We start from the raw sequence: 23,106 nt of genomic DNA, 5'->3' as shown, positions 1-23,106 counted from the left end.
ATCTTGAACACAATTTGGACTTGAGATCTTCATCTTCAAGGGTCTAGACTTGGACTTGATCTTAAACATGATTTGGACTTTAGAACTTTGTCTTCAAAGGTTTGGACTTAAACTTGATCTTGAGTACAATTTGTGTTAGATGAATAAGCTTAAAGTAAAGTAACCAAGAAGGAGAGTGAACTGGTTATAAAGTAAAAATTTTCTTTTAAAAATTTTTAAACACAATGGAAGTATAAAGAACAGAGTAGCAAGAGCAAAGTATAAACTTAATGAAAAATAAATGTAGAAAGTAAAGAGTACTCAACCAAGTTTTTATAGAGGTTCAGCCTTTGATGCCTACATCCTTTCCCTTGATAGTAAAAGAAGTTCGAATCCACTATCAACTTGCCTTTTCAACACAAGATCAAGCATAACCTTTACAACCAAATACCTTTTCAGGGATCAAGCACATGCAAACTAATAAATGTAAAATAAATTTGTATTACTTGAACTATGATGCAAACTTAATATATAAAATTTTTATATTAGTTGAACTTTTGAACTAACAAATATAAAATAAATTTATATTATTAAAACTATGATGCAAACTTGAATATATAAAATTTATATATTAATTGAACTTGTAATTTGTAACCTAATAAATGTAAAACAAATTTATATTACTTGAACTATGATGTAAACTTAAATATATAAAATTTTTATATTAGTTGAACTTGTAATTTGTAAACTAATAAATGTAAAATTAATTTATATTACTTTAACTATGATGCAAATTTAATAACATATCATTTTTTTGTTTAATAAACACTTTAACCTTTTGGAAGCAACATATAATATTTTTCCTTAATTTACATTTAATTTTTCTTGAAATAACTTTAATTATCTTTTCAACTATTTTAATTTGATTTGATATCTTATATCTATTTCCTTCCCATTATAACTTATCTAACATATATAAATAAAGACTAGATAATCATATAAGATATAAAAATTTTACNAAATAACTTTAATTATCTTTCAACTATTTTAATTTGTATTTGATATCTTATATCTATTTCCTTCCCATTATAACTTATCTAACATATATAAATAAAGACTAGATAATCATATAAGATATAAAAATTTTACATTATATATTATCTTAATTTTTCATTAAAGATAAGATAAGATAACACTAGAAAATAAATATAAGATAACGTAATATAAATATATAATGAAGAATAGATAATACCCTAATTCCCTTAAAAAGCTAAAACGATGTTGTTTTGCACCTTTCCTTCCAACAAGCAGCAACCCAAACCCTAAATATAGTACCTCATTTTCTCTCCACAATTTTCTTTCCCTTTCCCTTTGTCTTTCAGCCTTTCCTCTCTCTAGTCTCTAGCAGCTGTTGCAGTGGGCAGTGGATAGTAGTCTTCAGTGCTTCAGTGCTTCAATGCTGAAATAATATCCTGTCACTTCAGGTAAATGGCATAGTGTTTTTTTTAAAAAAAAAAATTAAGTGAGAATTTTTAGTTGTTTTTCTGAACCTTTCTAGAGTTTTTTCCTAGTTGTTTGCTTTGATTTTTTCATGCTTTGTTTTGATTTTTTCATGCTTTGTTTTGAGTTTTTGGGAAAAAGTATATCTTGTGTGTGGCTCTATTTTTTGTTGGATGTCTGAGTAGGAATTTTGCTAGATGTTTAGGAGCAAAATTAATAGTAATTTTTATTGTTCCAACTTGCAAGTATTATGCATGTTTTTCTAGTTAGAATTCTTTTTAAAGAGTTTCAACGCATTTCTCTCAAGTCTTGTTGTAGTACAATAATACTAGTTTTATTTTTTTTTATTTTCTTACTCAGACAATGGGGCAGAATTTTTGTTGGTATTTAGACTGTTGATGGTAAGAGATTAAATATTGGAATGCTCATGATTTTGCTAGAATTTTTCTTTTTAGTTAAGTGATTGTACACTCACAGAAATGTTGTAGCTAGCTTCATTCTATAGCTTGTAAGAAAGTAAAGGCAAGTAATATACTAGTTAATTTTTTTCATTTGTTTTATAAAAATATTTATTATAGTTCAAGTTACATAATTTTTCATCATTTCAATTTGTGTAAAATCTTCATTTGGAGGTGAACTTTGCACAATTGATGATGAAAAAGAAGAGGAATTCAAATGAAATTTATGATGTATTCATGTTATTGTATGTTACATTTAAATATTATGTTTGATGCTACACTTGTTTTATTTTTATGTTGTATTGTTGTTGATTTTAATTATGGAATAGTTTGGTAGTTAATTATATATGAATTAATGTAAAGCATTTTTTATTTTGGTTTCAAGTTCCAGTTATTAAACGGGTATCCAAAATCTAAAAATTTGCTTTGAATAATTGGGTAATAACATATTTGGATAATTAACGAGTAGTGATATATTAATAGGATTCAGTTTTTGGCAATTATTTTTAATTTTATTCAAGTTTTTATAAGATTCGGGTATCTTAGTATTTAAACAGTTTCGAGGTCAAGTTCCTCAAAAATAGCAAGTACCTTACCCGTTTACATCTCTATCCAAAAGTAGATGCAAAAGCAGAAGCAGAGGCATAGGCTGCTTGTTTCCTCTTCAATCTTCCTTTTGATGTAAACGCAAAGTAATGAGCTACTATTGATGTACCCTTATCCATATCTATTTTCCCCTATTGCTACTATGGTAAAAAAAAAAAAGCTTTATTATTAGGGTTAAGGCAAGCAAAGGAGTTTTTACAATTTTCAAATCCTAAAAAATCAAATTACCTTATTGGTCTTGGAAGGACAAGGTCTTCTGTTGTGCCCTTCACCATGACACAATTGGCATCTCATTGCCATGCCCTTCCTTGACATTTTATGAGCTTGAGTGCTCTTTTTGGGCTCAGCATGATCTTTTCTTCTATTGGTTTTGGGCCTTTCAGGTAGCTTTCTATATGCTAGTGGTTACAATAGGTTATCAATTTGTGATTTCAACCAATCCTTCATACCAAGCACTAGCTGTTGGGCATTATCATAAGCTACCATATAAACATCCTTATGGTACCAACTAGATGCAAAATCTTCTACATTTTCCATTAAGTCCTCGATTGCACAGATTGCATGTGCACATGATACTCCAAACAAATTGTACTTCTTACAAGAACAAGTGCTCTCAGCCAAATTCACTTTGAACCTATCCTCACCCAACTATATCTCATAACTAACATCTCCATTGAATGCAACCTCGCACTTAGAAGCAATCGTACCATTTTTCTCAATGATATTCCATATGTTAGGCTTAGGACTGCCTCTCCACTTATCTTTTCTCTTTTTGACAATTCTGATCATCATTTTTTTCCTAATCTCTTCGAAAAGAGAAACTATTGGTTTCCTTCTAGCTACCAACAATCTCCCATTGAGAGCTTCACATTTGTTATTGTCAACAAAGTCGCATTTACTATAAGTTTGGAAAAACACTTTACACTATTGTTGTGGTGGAGCTCTAAATATGTCTCTTGTTGCCTTGTCATTTATATTAGCTAACTACTTTATGTTATCTTCAAAAACCTTAACAGTTGTCGATTTACCTATCCTCCCAAACCATTTTCTCATTTCTAAACCTCTATGCCCCCTCTTAACCCAATTCACATATACATGCCTTGCACAATATCTATGCTCAACATTTGGAAACAACTCTTCAATTACTTTGTCAAGACCCTAACAATAAAATAAAATAATTTGAAACAAATACTAATATATATAATTGAATACTAAATTAAATAAACTAAGAAAGTGGTTTACCTTTAGTTGGTCTATCATGATTGTCCAGCCAATGCCATTTCCAATGTTGATATCTAATTTAAGGAGCTCAATAAAAAATCTCCATGAAGGTGTGTTCTCACCCTCAACCAATGCCTAAGCTACTAGAAACATTTGATTGTTTCCATCTGTGCCGACAGCACAAAGTAGCTCACCCTATGTTAAGCTCTTCAACCAGCATCCATCTAACCTCAAAAAACTCTTACAACCATTCTTTATACCCTTTTTCAGTGCCTCAAAACAAATGTAAAGTCTTTGGAATACAAGTAGAGAGGTAGGTGTTGCTTTATCCACGACCATCTTTACTATACTACCTCTAGTCGTCTGTCTAATGACATTTGCATACTCATATAAATGACCAAACTCCTCCCGATAGTTGTTAACCACCCTATCAAGCACCACCTCTTTTACTCTTCTTATCATGTTGGCATTCACCCTAAAGTCTTACTTTGACCTAATCTGATCATGTATATCTGAGACCTTAAAGAAAAGATCTCTTACGGTCTTCTTCGTATATAAATCAACTAAGATAGAATGTGTCATCTTAATATTTTTAAACATTTTGTTACAATCATGTATATCCCTCAAAGTCCTCACTTGAAAGGATTGCAATTTATTATCAAAAGCTCTATATATTACCCAAGGATAATTGGAAGCAGCACATTTACCTCTAACAAAGTTCTTTTTGTTTTTTACCCAAACAATCTCCCTATTACTCCTAATAGACATTAACGAAACAACATGCTTAACTGTTGAGAATTCTCAAACAACATGCCTAGTTCAATGTAAAAGGTACGTGATGAAAGTTTATACACAAGAAACCTACCTCTTCTTGTAATAGCATCATCAACCATGTCCTCCTCATCACTGACAATGTCTCCAAACTCATCAGAGTCATGATACTCACTATGATTTCCCTCATCCTCATCCCTTTCATTTGATGGACTAAATCCATCCCTAACCACATTTATAAAAATAGGGAGTCTCTCATATACTCCCTAGATCTCCTCTATGATCATTCTAAATTTTCCTTTACCAAAAACCAACTCTTCATCCTCACTGCCACTTAAATGCTCCTTAACATTTACAAAATAAACCTCTCCAGCCTTTTCTTTCTCCTCCTCTTCAACGAATACAAGCTTATCTATAGCATGCTCAATATAAATCTCTACTAGACCATCATCTAGTATATATCTTATCTATCCAAAGCGCTATCATCATCAACAACTGCTCTAAAACCATTAGAAAGTGTGCATCCAAACTTTAAATAATAAATCTTTTTGATGTTTTGATAACCAGTGCCCTTATATGTGCTTAATAACTCAAAATAACTAACCTTGTTTGGGTCAAATGTGAAGTGCTCCATTAAACCATTGACATACTTGAGCCCTCCCCTGATTAAAGCATTGTCGTAATGAAACCTTATGATAGGTAATTGATCAGCCATTCTATTCAAGATATAAAAAAGTCATGATTAGATAATTTTTTAGAACATAGCGTGTAAAAACATCATTTTTTCAACCTAATGTGTAATAACATCATTTTTTCAACATTTCGTGTAACAACAACTTACTACACGCCATTTGCAAAATTTATTACATGCCATTTAGAAGCTACACGCCATTTACAATATTTATTACATGCCATTTAGAACGTACACGCCATTTACAAAATCTATTACACGTCATGTAGAAAAATTGTTCAATGGTAACCTTACTGGTGGCAACTATTAAAGATAAAAAATGAAAATGAAAATGCAAGGCATACCTAACTATTTTTGGTTTAGCAAACGCCAACAAGATGACAATGACAGAAACTCTCAAACAAGTGACACATGAAGAGTTGACGGCGACAGATACCCAGTTGGATGGTGAGACAATGGAGAAGGAAAATAATCGGAGAAAAGAGGTGGATTGAAGAGGAAAAAAGGCAAAGTGTAGGTAATTTGGGTTGATGGTGGGAAAACTAAAATGATGGGAAAATGAAATAGTGAGAAATTTCAACCGATGAGAGTAATCAAATAGAGAAAAACAGAGTTATTTTTTCCAGTACAAAATGACGTCGTTTGTCAAAAATCTAATTCACCTGCCATGTTAGAGGCAAAAATCCAAGTCAACATCTACGTCATGCACATATGTTACATGCATCAGACACCTCTCACCTTAACCTTTAATTGCTAGGAACCAAAAACATTTAACCTTTAATTATTACTATTGAAATATTTAACCCTAAATTCATAAAAACCTAAAAATTTAGACCCCAAATTGAGCATTTAGTCAAAAAAAAAAATAGAACTTACAAGAGACTTTTATTTTTTTATTGCTGGAGTGTCGAAAGTTGCAAAAACATAAGTGTGATAAAACAATCAAGGAAACAATATTTGTAGTACTAGTAAGTAGCTTCCTCTATTTTCCTTTATAATATTATATATATACGTCATATTTAAATCAACCAATAAGAACATTGTCAAAAGATTTCCCTCTTTCAGCTGGTATGTGTTTGCAACGGCTAAAACTAAAACTCTTAACTAGAAAACCAGACAAATGCAGCCTCTTAAATGGCCAAAGCGTCTTAAATCCCTCCTATTAGCCTGCAAAGACAGAAAACCCATAGCTAAAATCCACACCTTGATGATTTTAACCGGTCTTTACATCCATAAAACCTCCGTTGGCAATCTTATAGCAGCTTATGCACGAGCTGGCGATATCCTGTCAGCTCGTAAAGTGTTTGATCAATTGTCTAATAGAGGCGTAGGTTCATGGAATGCAATGATCATTGCCTATTCCCGAAATAATTTTCCAAAACAAGTTCTGGGTTTTTATCATCAGATGATTCTAGAGGGTACTAGGCCTGACAGCTCCACTTTTACCGTGGCTCTTAAGGCGTGTGTTAGCTTAATGGACTTGGAAATGGGGGAGGAAATTTGGCATAAAGCGGTGGATTTTGGATATGAGAATGATGTGTTTGTAGCGTCTTCGGTTTTGAATTTGTATGCAAAGTGTGGGAAAATGGATGAGGCAATGGTGGTGTTTAGTAAGATGCCAAGAAAGGATCTTGTTTGTTGGACTACTATTGTAACAGGGTTTGCACAGAGTGGACTGGCAAGAGAAGCGATTGATTTGTATAGGAATATGCAAGTGGAAGGGATGGAAGGGGACGGTGTTGTGATGTTGGGGTTGATTCAGGCATGCGCAAATCTTGGGGACTCAAAGTTGGGACTTACGATTCATGGATTTATGATTAGAAAAGGTTTTTCCATGGATGTTGTTGTTCAGACTAGCCTTGTCGATATGTATGCTAAGAATGGATATTTGGAATATGCTTCACGTGTCTTCAAGAAGATATCAAGTAAGAATGTTATATCTTGGGGTGCATTGATTTCTGGCTATGCTCAAAATGGTTTTGCTAGAAATGCACTCGAGTTGTTGGTAGAGATGCAGTGTTATGGATTTAAACCAGACTTGGTGTCCCTTGTGAGTACACTTATGGCCTGTTCACAAGTTGGGTTATTGAAATTGGGTAAATCCATACATGGATATATCACTAGAAGGGTTAATTTTGAACAAGTTTCTGCTACTGCAGTGATTGACATGTATGCAAAATGTGGAGCACTTTCTTATGCCCGTGCACTCTTTGATCAAATAGATTCTAGAGATAGAATATCTTGGAATGCAATGATTGCTAGCTATGGAGTACATGGGCATGGAAAGGAAGCTCTATCACTCTTCCTCCAGATGAGGAATACAAACTTAAAACCAGATCACGCAACTTTTGCTGCACTTCTCTCAGCTCTCAGCCACTCAGGACTGGTGAACGAAAGTCAATACTGGTTTAATCTCATGGTTAGTGAATATAAGATCCAACCAACTGAGAAGCATTATGTATGCATGGTTGATCTTTTAGCTCGTTCGGGACTTCTAGAAGAAGCTTATAAACTAATAGATTCTATGAAAAATGAACCAGGGCTGGCTGTTTGGGTTGCTCTCCTGTCTGGCTGCTGTAATCATGGGAAGCCATCAATTGGAGAGACGGCAGCAATGAAGGTTCTTGAGTTAAATCCAGATGACTTGGGAATATATGCATTGGTTTCAAACTTCTTTGCCATGGGAAACATGTGGGATGAAGTAGCTGCTGTAAGGAAGCTCATGAAAGAAACAGGAATGAAGAAAGTACCTGGCTACAGTGTAGTGGATGTGAACGGGAAGCTCCATGCTTTCCTTAAGGGAGATAAAAGCCACAATGAATATGAAGCTATAGCATCTGCCTTGGATAAATTGGACTATGAGATGAGGTTGCATGATCAAAATGCAGGTCTTGCTGTTGCTTTTGGCCTGTAAAACTTAGGGTTAGGATCCTGACTGCTGATTATGAGAAACCTTAGGGTGGGTGAGGATGACCATCAATTAACCAAGTTTTATCACCAGGACGGTGGAGGATTGTAGGAACTAAGAAGAAGGCTGTTCACTCCCAGCTGTAAAATCTGCCTATATACAGTATATGCCAGCTTCAGTGATGACCACCATGACACCTTCAGTGATGCAGTGCAGAATGCCAGCTTGTCTTGTCAAAAATTCTGCCAATTCTCTTCTTCCATATACAGTATATGTACTGCATGCCATCCTCAGTTAATAGGAAGCATAGCCTAGCCTCTCCTTAGCCCACTGAAATTCACTCATCAAATCCCTAGCCGGTGATCTTCCAAGTCCGCACAACTTTAAAACTTGGTTCTATACTTGCCCTCTGAAATCACAAGTAAGAAAGTCCCTGGTCTCCACCTCCTTATCACAGAAAACAGAATTGTTCAATTGAGATATCATGTGATACCCACATGAACTCATTAACGAGAAGTGTCAAGATTTATAAATTATTTTGAAACAAAATGTCCATTCTGAAAACTAATAGACCTGAGTTTAATCAGAGTAATACCTTAAGAACTTGAATGTATTTTACCCTTGAACAAAAGGTTACTGAGATTGGAGAAGCACTCTTTGAACTAACAATAAGGAGGACCACTCGAAAAGAAAACCTCAGCTAAATTGCCACTAAATGTGAAAAAATAATTATCTATCCCTTTTTATGACGGCTATGTTATCGTCATATGCTTGATATTTGAAATGAATAATATTGAATGCGCGTTGCTTTTTCTTTTTCTCATAAGGATGCAACTTAACTCCAATAAAATAGTAATGGTGTTGGCTTCTTGTTAATCTCCCTTTTTTTCCTTTTCATTTTCACCACAGCTTATCTCATGGTGAACCAAGGTTCTGCTGTTAAGATGTTTGTTGGCATGTTGTCTTCCGACAAGTCACTGCATGGTTATGATGTAATGATGTTCATCTAATGTTAATGATCTTTCAGTAGGGGCAGAAAACACAAAAGGATGAACAAACTAATCAAAGTCTAGATTCAAGAGAATTACAAAATTTTCAACAGTTCACAGACAAAGCTACTTTCCCTCACTGCACAGACCCCTTTTACCTCCTTAACAAACTCCAACCAACATTCCCCAAACTCTACTTTCTTCAAGTCCGTGGAAATTTCCTCAAGTCTTGTATCCTAGAGCTTGATCTGAAGATTCTGGTTATCTTCTAATAAGCGATCATACTCAAGTAGCAAATCTGCAGCTTGTTTCTGAAGGGAAGCAACATGTGCTTCAGCAGTTTCAATCTTTTTGTCTTTCTCCTCAGATTCCAACTTCAGCTTCTTCAAATTCTCTGATAGAGTAGAAATTTCTTCTTTCAGTAGCTTTATCTCCTTGGAAGCTTTGTCATCCTTCTCTTTAAGCTCAATTCTCTCTTTCTGAAGTCGTTCAACTTCCTCTTTCGAAGATCCCACTTTACTCCTCAACCCAATAAGTTTTCTAAGATAATGGTGCATACGGTCAATTATGAACCCAAGAAATAGGGTAAAACCTACAAGATCAAGTTCAGACAGTCAAACATACACGATACCAATAGAAGAGAGAGCTATAGATAGAACAATCATTCACTTAAATATTATCGGCATGAAGCTAATTCAGTTACCAACCAATGGTTGTGCAATTTTCTTCACTTTCAGATCAGCAATAGCATAGAACCAAAATGGCACAGCTAGCCATGGAATAGATTCAACTTTAAAAGTACTAGTAAAATCACTTACACTGAAATATGTACCATGCTGTAATTTGGTGATGCATAATAACTGAGATGCTCAAATAGGATAATAGTAACAACCAGAAGCTATGAAGGGTGATCCATTAACACATCTTCGTATTTCCAAATTCTGGACAAGTCAAAATGATGCACCTGCATCATTTGACCACTCAGCAGGGAGCTAAGCGCACCTCAAAACAATGATGTGTTTAGATTGGTAGTCAGATGGACAGCCTTTTTACTGAAGTTCCATGAAATTGTACAGAGATTTGGAAGAACCAGATGCCAGACACCTCCAGCACATGGTCTCATTATTGCATTGGAGCTGTATAAGATTCTATCCCACTCCAAGCCCTTAAATTGGCAGATATAATAGTGCTATTGCTTCCATATAAATTAAAAAGGCTATGGCTTCCAAACGTTAAAATGTAGGGTTAGGGATAGAGATTTGGCCACAGACTCACAATTTAATGAAATACAATTCACCTTATTGTTGACTTCACACTGAAGAACTTCTCAGTTGTTTGGACAAGTAAAAATTAAACAAAAACATGATTGTTTACCATATGTAGCATACAACTATTGCAGAGAAATGAGATGGAAAAAACATTAACCTTCAGTTTTCAGCAGTTGATGCCAAGATAGATTAAACATCATTAGTGTCCATGACATATTTACCTTATTCAGTTTGATTACTTCCAATGTAAGCAAAGTCAGAAGCAACCTTGCCATGGTAATAAAGGACCGCTTGCTAATCAATAAGATATGAAATTCCCATGTTGGCCTCATATAATATTAAATGTACTTCTGATATTGAGAGAAAAGTCATCTCATTTTCAACAACAAAAATAAGTGAAATTTGACCAAATTCTTTCAAACCCTTGCTATCAAGCAGCTTAAATTATGTGAATTGATGATAATAAAGCTTTCAAGTGTTTATTTTTCAAGCAAGGTCTTTATTACGAGACATCATAAACATTAACTTGGTGTCCACTATAGGAAAGGGATCCTCTCCACCGTTAAAAAGTAGTGGAGATGTCCACTACTTTCACTATAGACTAACACATATACTTTCAAACAAATCTAGGATCATTTGTCCACATTATTTTCCTTTTTTTAATTAATTTTCTTTTATCTTCCTACTAAATTGAAGGTCATCAAAATTTCAGCCTCAATGTGTATTAATCACCCTAGGATGACGTAGCGGACATCTCCACTACTTAAAAGTAGTGCAGAGGATCCTTTCCCATCCAATGTAACTACAACCTTTGCATAGTTGACATGAATTAACAATCAGTTTATAAAGCGCTCATGACATGAGAGCCTACTAGTTGCAAGAGCCTGTTACAATTCATAGTCAGAACAGTTTCTCCTGTCAGCTTTGTTATGAACATAAGCATATCTAAGCCAACTGCTTCTATATGCTGCACAAAGAAGAAAACAAGAATGCAGCAACGCGCTCTCTCTCTCTCTCTCTCTCTCTATATATATATATCATGTTACTGTAGAATGTACGAACTGATAATGTTGTTAGGTCTAAAAGTGCAGAATTTTGTTTACCCAATTTTCCACCAGAAAGCCAACAAATAATCACTCCATGAATAACAGAAAAGATATCTGCTACATAATTGTTGTTGCATAGTGGGCGCCAGGGCACAAGGGAGAAAGAGAAGAAGGCCTTATATAAGATTGAAATAACCAAACATTCGCAAGAACAAGCAACAAACTATAAGAATTAAAGAGGCCAAGGCAGTGGCATGATGTAGCCACACCTAACCTCCTAAAGAAGGTCTGGAATTCAAATCCCATCTCCAGCTAATGAATATAAAAAGTCTATTTCATTTGCCAAAATGCCCTCATCAGGCAAAGGGACCATTTGTTAGCACAAATTTCAGAAAGCTATATGCCTTAATACTTGCACACCATATGATATGATGCATCATGCATCAAAATACATACATTTTACCATCACTTGGTAATCATGTCGGCTAAAATCATGAGCATGACATGGTGCATGGGCATCCTTGTAAAGCAGATTAATGAAAATTTATATAAATGTATTATTGCATTAACATAGGCCTGGTGCCTGACTAGGGATAATAGTTAAGGCTGCGATAAACTTATATAACCTCCCGACATTGAACCCCAGTTGAGAAATTTCCCAATTCCCATTATACTGTTGAGTTCACATCCCAACTCTTTTTGAAAAGCCGTTGACAAAAATCACATAAAAAGATTTGAAGCACTCCTAATTTCTCTAGGGGGAAATTGACTTGATGGCAGGTCAATAGATAAATGGAAAATATGATTATTTATAGCATAAGTACTAGATTTTATGCTATGTTAATATATTCACATGGCTTTCCTCTGATACAGAATATTTTTCTCAGTGGAGCAACAACTCAGACTATTCAACAACCACGTCAGGTTAGTCTCGCATATATGCTCTGTGAGTTTCTTTAGCTGAGAAGGTTGTTCTTTTAGTTTCTACATCTACATCTTCAGGGTTTTCTGAGTCCTTTCCAAAGTTCATTTGATTTTACAACTTATTTCCTATTATTTCAATTTTCAGTTTTGTCATCTATTTTGTTTTCTTTCGCAGCTCTACTGTATACTTCTTGGGTACATAGCTAAACTAATTACCAATAAATTTGTTGCTTACACGAAAAATTTTCTTTGCATCTAATGTCCATAGAGATGCAATTGTTAAATTGTGCACCAGCATTCATTCATTACTACCTTTGGTCAACTGATATGCAATCATACCTACCTTTCCTTCATCTTTTCACCTCCTAGCCTCATAAAATGAAGAATGATATTAAAGGGGTGATTGCGTATATAAAGTTAAAAATTTCAGCACCCAAAGAAAAAGTTAATAAATTTTGTTAGACCAATCTAAAACTTAAGAAATTCATGAAAAAAATAAACTAACTGAATAGTTAATATTTAAAAGAACAATCTCAAAACCAAAGCTACCCAACAAAAAGTTCTTAATTTCTCTGTATTGCAGCTACTACTAGAACTAATAGTCAGAAAGTGCTTGCCTTTCCGTCTCCAACAATGCTAGTAACAAGCAACATTTCAAACGCTAAACAAAGGCAACAATTGAAAACTCAGCAGAAATACTGACAGATAAATGCACATACCAAATAATTCATAGAAAGGAGCAGAATCATACCCATGAGTGAAGCTTCAAGCAAGTGGGTTCTCCACAGAACCTGATCCATAGGTGACATGGTACCAAGCTTTGCCCCCTTGTTCTGGATCTTGACAATACTCATGAGACTTGACAAAAGAATCACTGACATGGTACCAGCAATGGTTTTCATAGTAGCAGGGCCTTTCCCCATCTTCAACTGATCTAAACTCTTTATGACAAGCTCTCTCAGAGGCCCAATCTTTACCAAAAGAAGGAATGCCATAACGCCCTCAGCAAAAAGAACCAAAAACAATAACTGAATCATCCTAGATTCCAACTCTCCAAAAGACTTGATTTTGACTCAATGGCTAACTACTAAGAATGAAAAAAATGAAAAATTCAGCAAGAAACTATTAAGAATCTTTGATTTTGAGTGCAGGCTTTTAGTTTTTCCACAAAAACTCAAAAACCCACTTGAGTGAAGCAAGTTTTATCTTTGGAAAATGAGTGTTTAAAGGCTAAAGATCTGTACATTTAGCCCTAAGTAGAAAGCAAGAAGCTCTTTTGAAGAAACATATGCTTCCTTTTCACAGCCTGAGTTAATTAATCTAAGTTAAGGGATTAGTGGTGTGTGATGTGTTAATGGGATGGGGCTTGCTTTTTGTGAGGGGCAGAAAGTTTATTAACAGAGAGAGTAAAAGGAAAGGGCCCAAAAAAAATGGGCACTAGTCAAAAGTTAAACTCAAAAACTGGACGTACAAAAAAGCTACTAGGACTTTAGGAGGCATGGAAAGAAGACATATTTTAGTCCTAAGCAGAAATTATGTAAGGCAGTGTTTGGTTGTGGGTAAGATGATTGTCTTGTCTGGTAATTTGCAAGGGAGCTTTTAGGCACTTTCTTTTTAGTTTTGCAGTAACACGAATGGAAGATTGGAAGAAACTGTTGCTGTACTCTTCCACACTATATACGGAGTACATAATGTGTGCGAACTTGCTATATGTACTTTGACAGCTGGGATCTTCGGCGAAGAACTTGTTGCAAAAGCCTAAAAGCCCGCACGCTTCCCTATCTTCACGCTTGACAAAGCTACCAAGAACAAGAACACACATTGGGAGTGAATTACGCAAATGCCATTCCAGGAATCCAAGTGGACTGACTGTCTTTGCTGTCTTTTTCTTCATCTCCTGGCTTTGATCGTGAAGACTGAGGAAGAGAGAAGAAAACCAATAGGTAAAATAGCCCAATGGTTCTCTGCCCACTGGGCCAACTGACAGTGTGGAGTGGAGCAGCTACAAGCCTGATTCGCAGGGGTGTAGCCCCATTCACGGACCCATTGACTAATGCAATTATGAAACATGACAATTTGCCATGGTTGATTGCAAGGGCGGAAAATGAATTGTAGGATACATTTGGTTCATTGAAAACCACTTGAAACAGAAACCATGTATGTATTGCATTGGCATTTTTATTGAAGATTAAGCTTGACTTCTCTTGTGGGCAAGACCAATTCTAAAAATCACAAAGTCATATTGAGAAAATGACAGTGTCAGGACTCAGGCCCAAACATATAAAAATAAAGGTCACAAAACAAAAAGAGCAATAGTAAACGATGCAAGGCACATAGTAGAGGCACCATCAAAACTATCTCTACTACTGATCTTCCTGAAAACAATCCTCTTTGCTTCTTTTCTTTCCAACACGTAAAGCCTCCCAATACGACATAATTTCACATCATTACATACAACTCCCTTAATTATCTGTTTATAATTATTAATCACAAGCTTTTCACTAATCCACTATGATTATTGTTAGTTTACAATATTAAATAATTGTATAATTTTAAATTTTTTATTCCACGTTGAGTTATAATTTTATTTTATTTTAAATTTTTATATTATAAAACTGAGAATAAGTAATGTTTTAAGATCTTTATAAAGTGAAAGATGTTGCAATTCTACCTTTTATTTTAGATAAAGTTGAATGTTCTTTTGAAATTATCAAAAGAGAATGTACAAGGTCTTTGCATTGATTTGGGAAATCAAAGTAAATGTTATTGTATTTTGATTTTTTAATAATAAAAAAATTGTTTCACTTTATAAATATAGACAAAAAGATTGAATCATATAAATTTTTATATTTTTATTTTTAATTGATTTCTCTAAATTTTAATTTTATTAATTTTTTGACAATCTTCGTAACAAATTATGACATTAAAACCGATTTTCACGCTTCAAACTTTTATTTTTCTTTTATGTTTATTGGTAATTTGGTAGAGTACTTGAATAGTTAGATTTTTTTTCTTCTTCTTACAGTTGGAGCATAGTGGCCTCTCATTGAGGCAGTTTTGGGAAAATAAAAATCTGGACCCAAAGCTCAGACGACAATCTTGATGGGAAGGTCCTTACTAAGGACGAGAGTCTTAAAGTCATTCACCGTGTAATAAAAGTCGAAGCATTAACTTAGTTTTGTCTGAATGTGACGTTGCATCAAATGAAAAGCTGGGCTTCAACACCGAACCATAGGAAGGCCATCGTCGGCCACTTGCGTTAACTTGTACGACAAGTGATTTACTATATCCCCCTGCCGTGCGGCAATCTTATCATCTTTTAAACTACCAAAAAAAAAAGTAGAACCCACTATTTTAAGTATTGTGTTATAAGTTATATTAACAAATGTTTTAAAAGCACTTTTTAAATATTAACTGTGAATTATTGTACTTGATCGTACAAAAGTAATAATAATATTCTAACCACCCAAATTGTCAAACAACTTTGTTTTTTTTTTTGGTACAAATGGTTGTACAAAATATTGATTTACATATATATATATATATATATATATATGCATTATAGTGGTATTTTCATATTATAAATTGATGGTAAAACTGAACATGACAAGACTGAGAAAAGAAAAGAATAAAAAAAATGAAGAATATGCATGGATATTTAGAGGAAGCAGATGTGAGTAGGATGGATATGGGTTCTTGTCTTCCCAAATAATGTCACAAGACAAGCGATTCAATTCAATTAATTACTTACCAAAATATAATGTTAACTTATGGCATCAGCATGCCAAAGTTGACACAATTCCAGAAAACTGTATTTTATATATATGGAATGTGAAAATTATGCTTGTTTTAATGGCGGTTTTGAATGGTTCTCCATCCCCGCGTATGTCCAAATTCAAACTATTCGAGTAACAAGTTGAGAAGAAAATTCATTGACCTCTATTTCTCTTCTCCCATTTTAAATTACAAATACAAAAAAAGGTCGTACTATTTCTTTCATTTTATAAACACAAATGCATCACACCAAGGTACGGGCCCAAAGCACAGCAAGTGGAATTCTGGTCTGTCAAAGAAGCCGGCCATATACGTATATACAATGTTTATTTCTTGTCATTAAGCTTAATTTGGATGAAATTATTTGAATTTTAACTTGCATGTATATGAGGGGGTATTACATCCCAACTTAAATTCTAAGCTTAATTATCCAAATTAGAGAGGGTCAGAATTGACATTAAAAGACACTATACACCAGTAATCCATAACATTAATATAGATTAAGGTAAGTATTTTAATTGATTTGGAATTTTTAACATCATTTTAACAAAAACACGGTGAAGTTAAGACTTGATTTTTACAAGATTATGATGTCGTGTTGCAATAATCTGGTAGCATGATTTTGCTACCGTACCTTTTTTTGTTTTTGTCCTGTAGTGATATTAGTTTATAAGGAGTTTTTGCAATGATAAGGTAAAAAGTAAGAGAAAATGATAGTTGCTTTTGGTGGAAACCATTATCACAACATAAAGCTGATGAAGCATTGCCAACCTCTCGCATGTTGGCAAGGGGTCACATCACCGGCGCTCTGGAAAAAAAGGGTTTGCAGCATAAATGCAAGTTAATAAGCCTTTCTTTTTACAACGTTGAATGTGGATAATAATGGCTTAATTATTGTGTGCTACAACAGCCTTGCAAAAGCCCCTCTAATTACCCAATGACATTACGTATCATCTTGAAAATATCAAATACAGATTTAGTGTCTTTTCGTTCAATGTCTCACTCCAAGGAAAACTGAAATTTTACCACTAAAAGGAGTCTCATTTTGATAATTGCTTTCTTTTTCTTACTAATTTGACTTCCTATAAGTATGTTGCATTGCTTATTGCTTTTCAAAAACCCTGTAAATTAACTCCCAATTGCAAAGAAATAATGTGTTTTTTACTGTAAATTAATTGGCTCCTAATTTATGTTCTATATAGTTAAAAACCAATGTAAAATATGCACCGCATTTCTGATTATAGCCGTTTGATTAAAAATGAATATTGCTAGCCGTTTTAGACGTAAATTAATCGCAACTAACAATTAACTTATTACTAATTGCGGCAAGAAAAACTATATTAAATAATAAGAAGCTTAGCTAAATAGATTGAGTTTTAAGCATTAGTTTTGTATCCAAGATAAATTTAATATTGCTCTTACTAAAAATGTGTGGTTGCCCAATTCTTTAATATAGTCTTTGGTTTAAAGTTCAAAAAATTTAATTTAATTTAATTATCGAAAACTATCGGAGAACCAGCAATACATAATTGTGATATGCAAATATACTCTGCAAATCAAACCCTCCATTTAAAAAAAAAAAACCAATATTGTTGCTAAAAATATTATAATAGTGGAAGTGGACAACATGTGCTCATTTTTTTCATTGAAATGTTCTTAAAGAAGAAATAAAACCTTCAACCCATTGGCTAAATTGAATTTTAGTTTGCATAATTGGAAGGGCATCAGAAATGTCCGAACAGTAGCCGACAAACAGAAAATAATAAAACAAATAAAAAAAAACCCTTATTATTAACCGTGGAGAAAGACAATCTCTCAGCTTTTTTGACAAGTCAGCCGCCATTAACAGTAACGGCGTTAAATTTAAGACTCGTAACAGTTAGCCAGCAGAGCCTTAAGACTGCTATCCTCAGCACCAAATTTATTCCTTCCAATCCCCAATGATGAGCGTTTCATAGGATGGGAAGGACGGTACGTTGGCGTGGAAGTAGTGGAAATTCGCCTACGAGGAAATTTGATTGGAAAAAATCCAAGACACGGAACCATATGTCGAGTTGGGTTGACACTTGAGAGGGACATCTGAAACTGAGAAGAAACGGATTTTTACAGAGAGAGAGAGGGGTTGGGGGGGGGGGGGGGGGGGTGGAGGAGAGAATGGTCAAACATTACCGGTGGCGCCGGTCAATGGTTGATAAACCTCTCTCTCTCTCTCTTTCTTCTTTGTTTTTCTCTCTAAATTCTATTCTCTCACTAAAGGTCCCTTCATCTCTCTCTGCCTTTCCCTTTTTGTCTTTGATTTTCGGTCGAAGGGTTCTTTATAAAGGTTGTAGATTTTCCTGAGTTTTGTTTGTAATTGTCTGAAAAAAAAAGCCGAGTGTTTTTTTTTCTTTTGGGGATTCTGGGGTACTTTCTCAAGTTGCTGGAGAGAGAAATGGCAGTAAGTTTTTATCTTTTTCTTTCTTTTTTTTTTCCGGTTAGTTTGTTGTTGTTTCTTTGTTTTTTTTTTTGGTTTAGTTTACATTGTTCTTCTGTTTTGTTTCCTGAGAAAATTGCAAAACACGAAAAGAAAGATGAGAATTGTGGAATTTTGTGCTTTTGTGTCATGTCATTTTTTGGTTTTTACAAGAGAAATAAACCTAAGCTAAGCCAAGCAAGATTGTTGCTCTTTTTGTTGTTTGTTTGTTTGTTTGTTTTTTTAGTCCTTCAATTGAGTTTCATATGGTCTATTTGAGATTCTGTATTCTGAATTTTGTTTCTCTTTTTTCTTTTTTTTTTTTGTTTGAGTTAAATGATTTACAGAAATGAGCTTAGAATGATTGGGATTGTGGTCTTTTATTTTGTTGACTTTAATTGGTTTATTTTAGGATGAACTATTATATCACATGATTGGCTTGTTTTGCTGATCTGGGTTTATTTTCCCCAGGGGCCTTTCTGTGTTGAGTTGCTTCCAACCTATGGGTCAAATTTCCTTATAGAATTATGTTATGTCAATTTTTGCTTTGATAATACAGAAATTGAAGCAGTTAACAATGTGGGTTAAATAAGATAAGGAAGATGGAGAAAGTTCACACAATTTAAAATTTTAAGTTTCCTCTTGATTGCTAGAGGGGTTTGCTAAGTGTTGAGGGTGTGAGGAGAAATTGTAGAATGAAAGTGAATCCAGAAAAGATATGAATAAATTGAGAACAGGAACAATTCAAATTAGACTTTTTTGTTTGCAATGGATTATGTTGATCATGTGAGCCCTTTGATTAGGACCATTGTTTCATGTCAGCTGCTTATCATATGCCACATGTATTGATTAATACTGGACAGATGGGCTTCTTGTGACAAATATTGGGTAAAAATTTACTGATATACATCCTGTGACGTGGAAATTGCATATTGAATTTTTGTATAGATGGCATACTATGTGCCTTTTTCCACTTGTTTCTTATGATCATAAAAGAAAGATATTAGTCAAAGCACCCTGCCTGAAACAAGGAAATGCCTCAGTATTGTTGTCAAAATTCATAGCCAATAATGACAATTATCTAAAGTTCATATAAAGGTGCAACCCCTGGGTTTAATTCAGTTTTTTCCATCATATTTACATAATTCTAAAATGTCTATCTTCTACTTGATTTGATTCTTTTTATTTGAATGAACTTAGTGTTGTGACTTAAGAGGGGTCAAGCAGATTTGTTTGATTTCTGAGTTGTTTCCATTGATTAAACATGTGCTGTTTACGAAGTTTCATTTAGTTGATAACATATTGCTTGCATTTCAAATGTTTTGGTAGGCATTTTGTTGTTTGGTGATGTAGTGCAATGACCTCTTAGTTGATAATATTACTTTCATTTGTCTTCTTAGCTTGTTTTGGTAAGATGAAAGTGAAGTTCAAATTTAAGAGTTGTCCTTTAATGTTTTTGGAGAGATACTTTCTTGTTTTAGAGTTTTTGCTTTAACATGCGGAAGGAGCTTGATTATCATTCTTGGCTGCAAAGCGGGCTGTTAACACTTTAGATGGATCTCGTGTCCCTTCTGTTCATCCTTTCCTTGTCACTTGTTTTGATAAAAGCTACTAAAACAGCTAAGTAAGCATTTGGATTTGGTCAATGGCCAAGTGCATTTCCAGGTCACTTACTGTTATCACCTCTTATTGCAGCAGAATAAATCTTTATTGGAAGTTTAATAGTTAGAAGTTTCAGATTTAGCGGCAGTCTCTGCATCCCACCACAAGTGGTTTTAAGCTATCTTCTGTTCACTTACATATGTTTTATCTCCCGAAGTTCTGTAATTTTGTTGTAACTAAAAATCTTTTGTAACCATATTTCAGTTGTACATTTATGGGAAGAAGCATAATTATATTATCTCTTCTTATGCCTAACTGTCCCCAAATTTCATCATTAGAAAAGCTCATATTAGAATGGTAACTTTCTGTAGTGCTCATTTTATTCCTCGACAATTGTAGCCATTCTGAAATGAACTATCTAATGGAATATGAATTAGTTGACCTTGTATTTCTATTCAATGTAAGGTTGCAAGAGAAGAATAGGCCATCTAGATTCAAAATTGATTGAAAACAATAAAAACAAGGATTATAATACAATTGATCACGTTGTGCAATAAGAAAACGTTTTCTCTTATTTACTTCTAGCAAGAAGAATATCTTTACCACCTTCCTCTTCAATTAATATTAAAAATGTTGAAACATCTTTGAAAAATTTGATGGAGGGAAGCTTTTAAGCAGTGTGAAGTGAGAATGCTTAGTATATTAACTTATTTTCCTTCTGAATAGTTTTACTTGTAGTGAAATAGAGTGCATTTTAGTAAGATTGATGCTACTTTTGAATGTGAATTTGGTCAAAGGATGTCAATGTGGCTATAGCAAAAGCCAGAAGTAATACTTGATGAACTGTCAGTTTTATGCATGCTCGTCCTTATGTTTGTTCAGAAGTCAATAAGACGTGTCATCTATTTTCACAAATTTATTGTGTGTATGATTCCTTTTGAGGTGCTAGAGTAGAGTGTTACACCCTGAAATTTGATCTCTGTTGAGAATCTTCTTGCTTTCCTATTTTGAGCCATCTTTAGGTGTAAGGATCTTGGAATTGCTTTTGCTCCATCCATGATTCGCCTAATCTTTGTCCCCATTAATAACAGAGGAGAAATTTGTTTGTGTTTTATCTAATAACATGCTTTTGTTGCCATTGCAGCAACATTCTCATGTACCCAAATTTGGCAATTGGGAGAGTGAAGAGAATGTTCCCTACACAGCTTATTTTGATAAGGCCCGTAAGGGTCGCACTGGAGGAAAGATTGTAAATCCTAATGATCCCCAAGAGAGCCCAGACTTACATTATGATTATGTAGCTCCAACAAGAGCTTCTCCTGCTTCCAGAGCAAAACCAGAACTGGATGAACCAGTAGGACATGGACCCACTAGAAGGGCACATGAGCGTGGAAGGAGCAGGGAAGAAGGGGAACTCAAACAATATGCTGACTCTCCATCACATCATGACAATGTTAACCGTAGAGCTTCTGGGGACTCTACCCCTTCACGTTATGGTCGTGGAGTAAATGTTGGTGAAGCCCCTAAACGACCTGCAAGATCAAGTATTGGATCTGAAAACAGCATAGATAGATCACCACTCCATCACCAGGCACGGGTCGGGAGAGGTAGCATGGCCTCACCTGCATGGGAAGGAAAGAATTCATATGATAGTAGCCATGGTACTCCTGGGAGATCAAGAATGAGGCCAAGTACTAGAGGCGATGAAAGTGTAAATTCTCTTCCTTCTCCCCTGTCATTCTGTCTTAAATCGCATAAACTTGAACATTAGTGTGTTGTGGATCCGCTGGTGGGCTTGAAAAGCCCCTCTATTTCCTTCTTGTTATCTGTTTCTCAATGATTTCCTTCCTTTTTCTTTTTCTTCTTTTTCCTGAAAAGGTCAAACTAAAGCATAGCATATGCATAGCTTGTCTGCATCTTGAAGTCTGCATGACAGGCAGCCTGCTGGGCACCTGCCTCATAGAAAGCCTTCTCTGTCTTAGATCATGTTCCCATGTAGCAGGAAAAAAAAATCTTTTACTTGAATTTTTTTTAATACTTGACAAAGGATCAAAATGCCTTTTTTTTTTTTGCAACACTGATAAAGCATCAAAATGAATAGCACATTAGCCTGTCTTGCTTGCCTTGGGGTTGATTGTGTGAACTTTTACTTTTGTATCTGCTCTTTGCCGTTTTTCCCCAGGTGGTGACTCCTCTTGAGACAAACTAATCCTACTGTAAAAACTTGTCACTTTATTTAAGCTTGTTATTTTCTTAAAGCTGGTTGCTAATAATCTGGTTTCTGGTGTCACAGCCCGATAAAGGTGCTGCTGTTCCCAAATTTGGTGACTGGGATGAGAATAATCCGGCATCAGCTGATGGTTATACTCACATTTTTAACAAGGTGAGAGAAGAGAGGAACAATGGGGGCAGGGTACCAGGCATGCCAGGTGAGCAATCTCCATACCACACTGGTCAGAATCGGAAGCCAACTAACAGCAGTGCTAAGGTATGTTGTTTGGAACCTGACCAAGAACTTTGGTTGCTGTCCTTGTGGTTTCTAGAAATCTTATAGAATTCCTAATTTTGTATTCGGTTCTGTTTCCTTTCCCCCAGAGTTGCTGCCTTCCATGGTGCAGGAAATGAGGCCTTTGAATCTGTGGATTTGTTATAAGTTGTGTGGAATATATTGTAAATACATTGAAGGTTCCTTCAAAGCAGAGTAATTTCACTGAAGTGCGGTTATTATGTCTACATGTGTGCTTTTTTGTGATGATAAACATGGTATTTTGTTTGGTAAACGTGTTTTGTTTTCTCCCTTTCTCTCTGTTATATACTCTTTTTTCACTCTTAGCTTGTCTATTTTGGTATACCACTTTACATTGCAACTATGTTTCGTGAGAAAACACCAGATGCTGATTCTTTAATTTTATTCTAA

General features: G+C 34.6%; 3 protein-coding genes across 3 annotated transcripts; 2 read left to right on the top strand and 1 right to left on the bottom strand.

The window, feature by feature from the left end:
* Positions 6,278-8,839, top strand: LOC18612748 (putative pentatricopeptide repeat-containing protein At3g25060, mitochondrial). Its single transcript, XM_007049662.2, has one exon. It carries the CDS (start codon positions 6,347-6,349, stop codon positions 8,138-8,140), a length of 1,794 nt encoding a protein of 597 aa, XP_007049724.1. The 5' UTR covers positions 6,278-6,346; the 3' UTR covers positions 8,141-8,839.
* Positions 9,125-14,018, bottom strand: LOC18612747. The gene is made up of 2 exons (XM_007049661.2): positions 13,113-14,018; positions 9,125-9,715 (listed from the first exon to the last, which is right to left on the bottom strand). Exons 1-2 carry the CDS (start codon positions 13,396-13,398, stop codon positions 9,360-9,362), a joined length of 642 nt encoding a protein of 213 aa, XP_007049723.1. The 5' UTR covers positions 13,399-14,018; the 3' UTR covers positions 9,125-9,359.
* Positions 18,308-23,098, top strand: LOC18612745 (RPM1-interacting protein 4). Its single transcript, XM_007049659.2, has 4 exons — positions 18,308-18,572; positions 21,334-21,900; positions 22,483-22,677; positions 22,785-23,098. Exons 1-4 carry the CDS (start codon positions 18,567-18,569, stop codon positions 22,812-22,814), a joined length of 798 nt encoding a protein of 265 aa, XP_007049721.1. The 5' UTR covers positions 18,308-18,566; the 3' UTR covers positions 22,815-23,098.

The sequence above is a fragment of the Theobroma cacao genome, chromosome 1, assembly GCF_000208745.1.
Source record: "Theobroma cacao cultivar B97-61/B2 chromosome 1, Criollo_cocoa_genome_V2, whole genome shotgun sequence".
NCBI lineage: Eukaryota > Viridiplantae > Streptophyta > Magnoliopsida > Malvales > Malvaceae > Theobroma > Theobroma cacao.
The sequence above is the reverse complement of the archived record's forward strand: the minus strand, read 5'-3'. Positions and strand labels throughout refer to the sequence as shown.

What these genes read in the sequence shown, in the direction of transcription:
- LOC18612745 (XM_007049659.2), top strand. An exon ending in GTACTAGAGGCGATGAAAGT is followed by an intron (nt 21,901 to 22,482) that starts GTAAATTCTCTT and finishes CTGGTGTCACAG; the next exon opens with CCCGATAAAGGTGCTGCTGT. An exon ending in CAACTAACAGCAGTGCTAAG is followed by an intron (nt 22,678 to 22,784) that starts GTATGTTGTTTG and finishes CCTTTCCCCCAG; the next exon opens with AGTTGCTGCCTTCCATGGTG.
- LOC18612748 (XM_007049662.2), top strand. Translation starts at nt 6,347, where the DNA reads ATGCAGCCTCTTAAATGGCCAAAGCGTCTTAAATCCCTCCTATTAGCC.
- LOC18612747 (XM_007049661.2), bottom strand. Translation starts at nt 13,398, where the DNA reads ATGATTCAGTTATTGTTTTTGGTTCTTTTTGCTGAGGGCGTTATGGCA. An exon ending in GCTTGAAGCTTCACTCATGG is followed by an intron (nt 9,716 to 13,112) that starts GTATGATTCTGC and finishes TTGATCTTGTAG; the next exon opens with GTTTTACCCTATTTCTTGGG.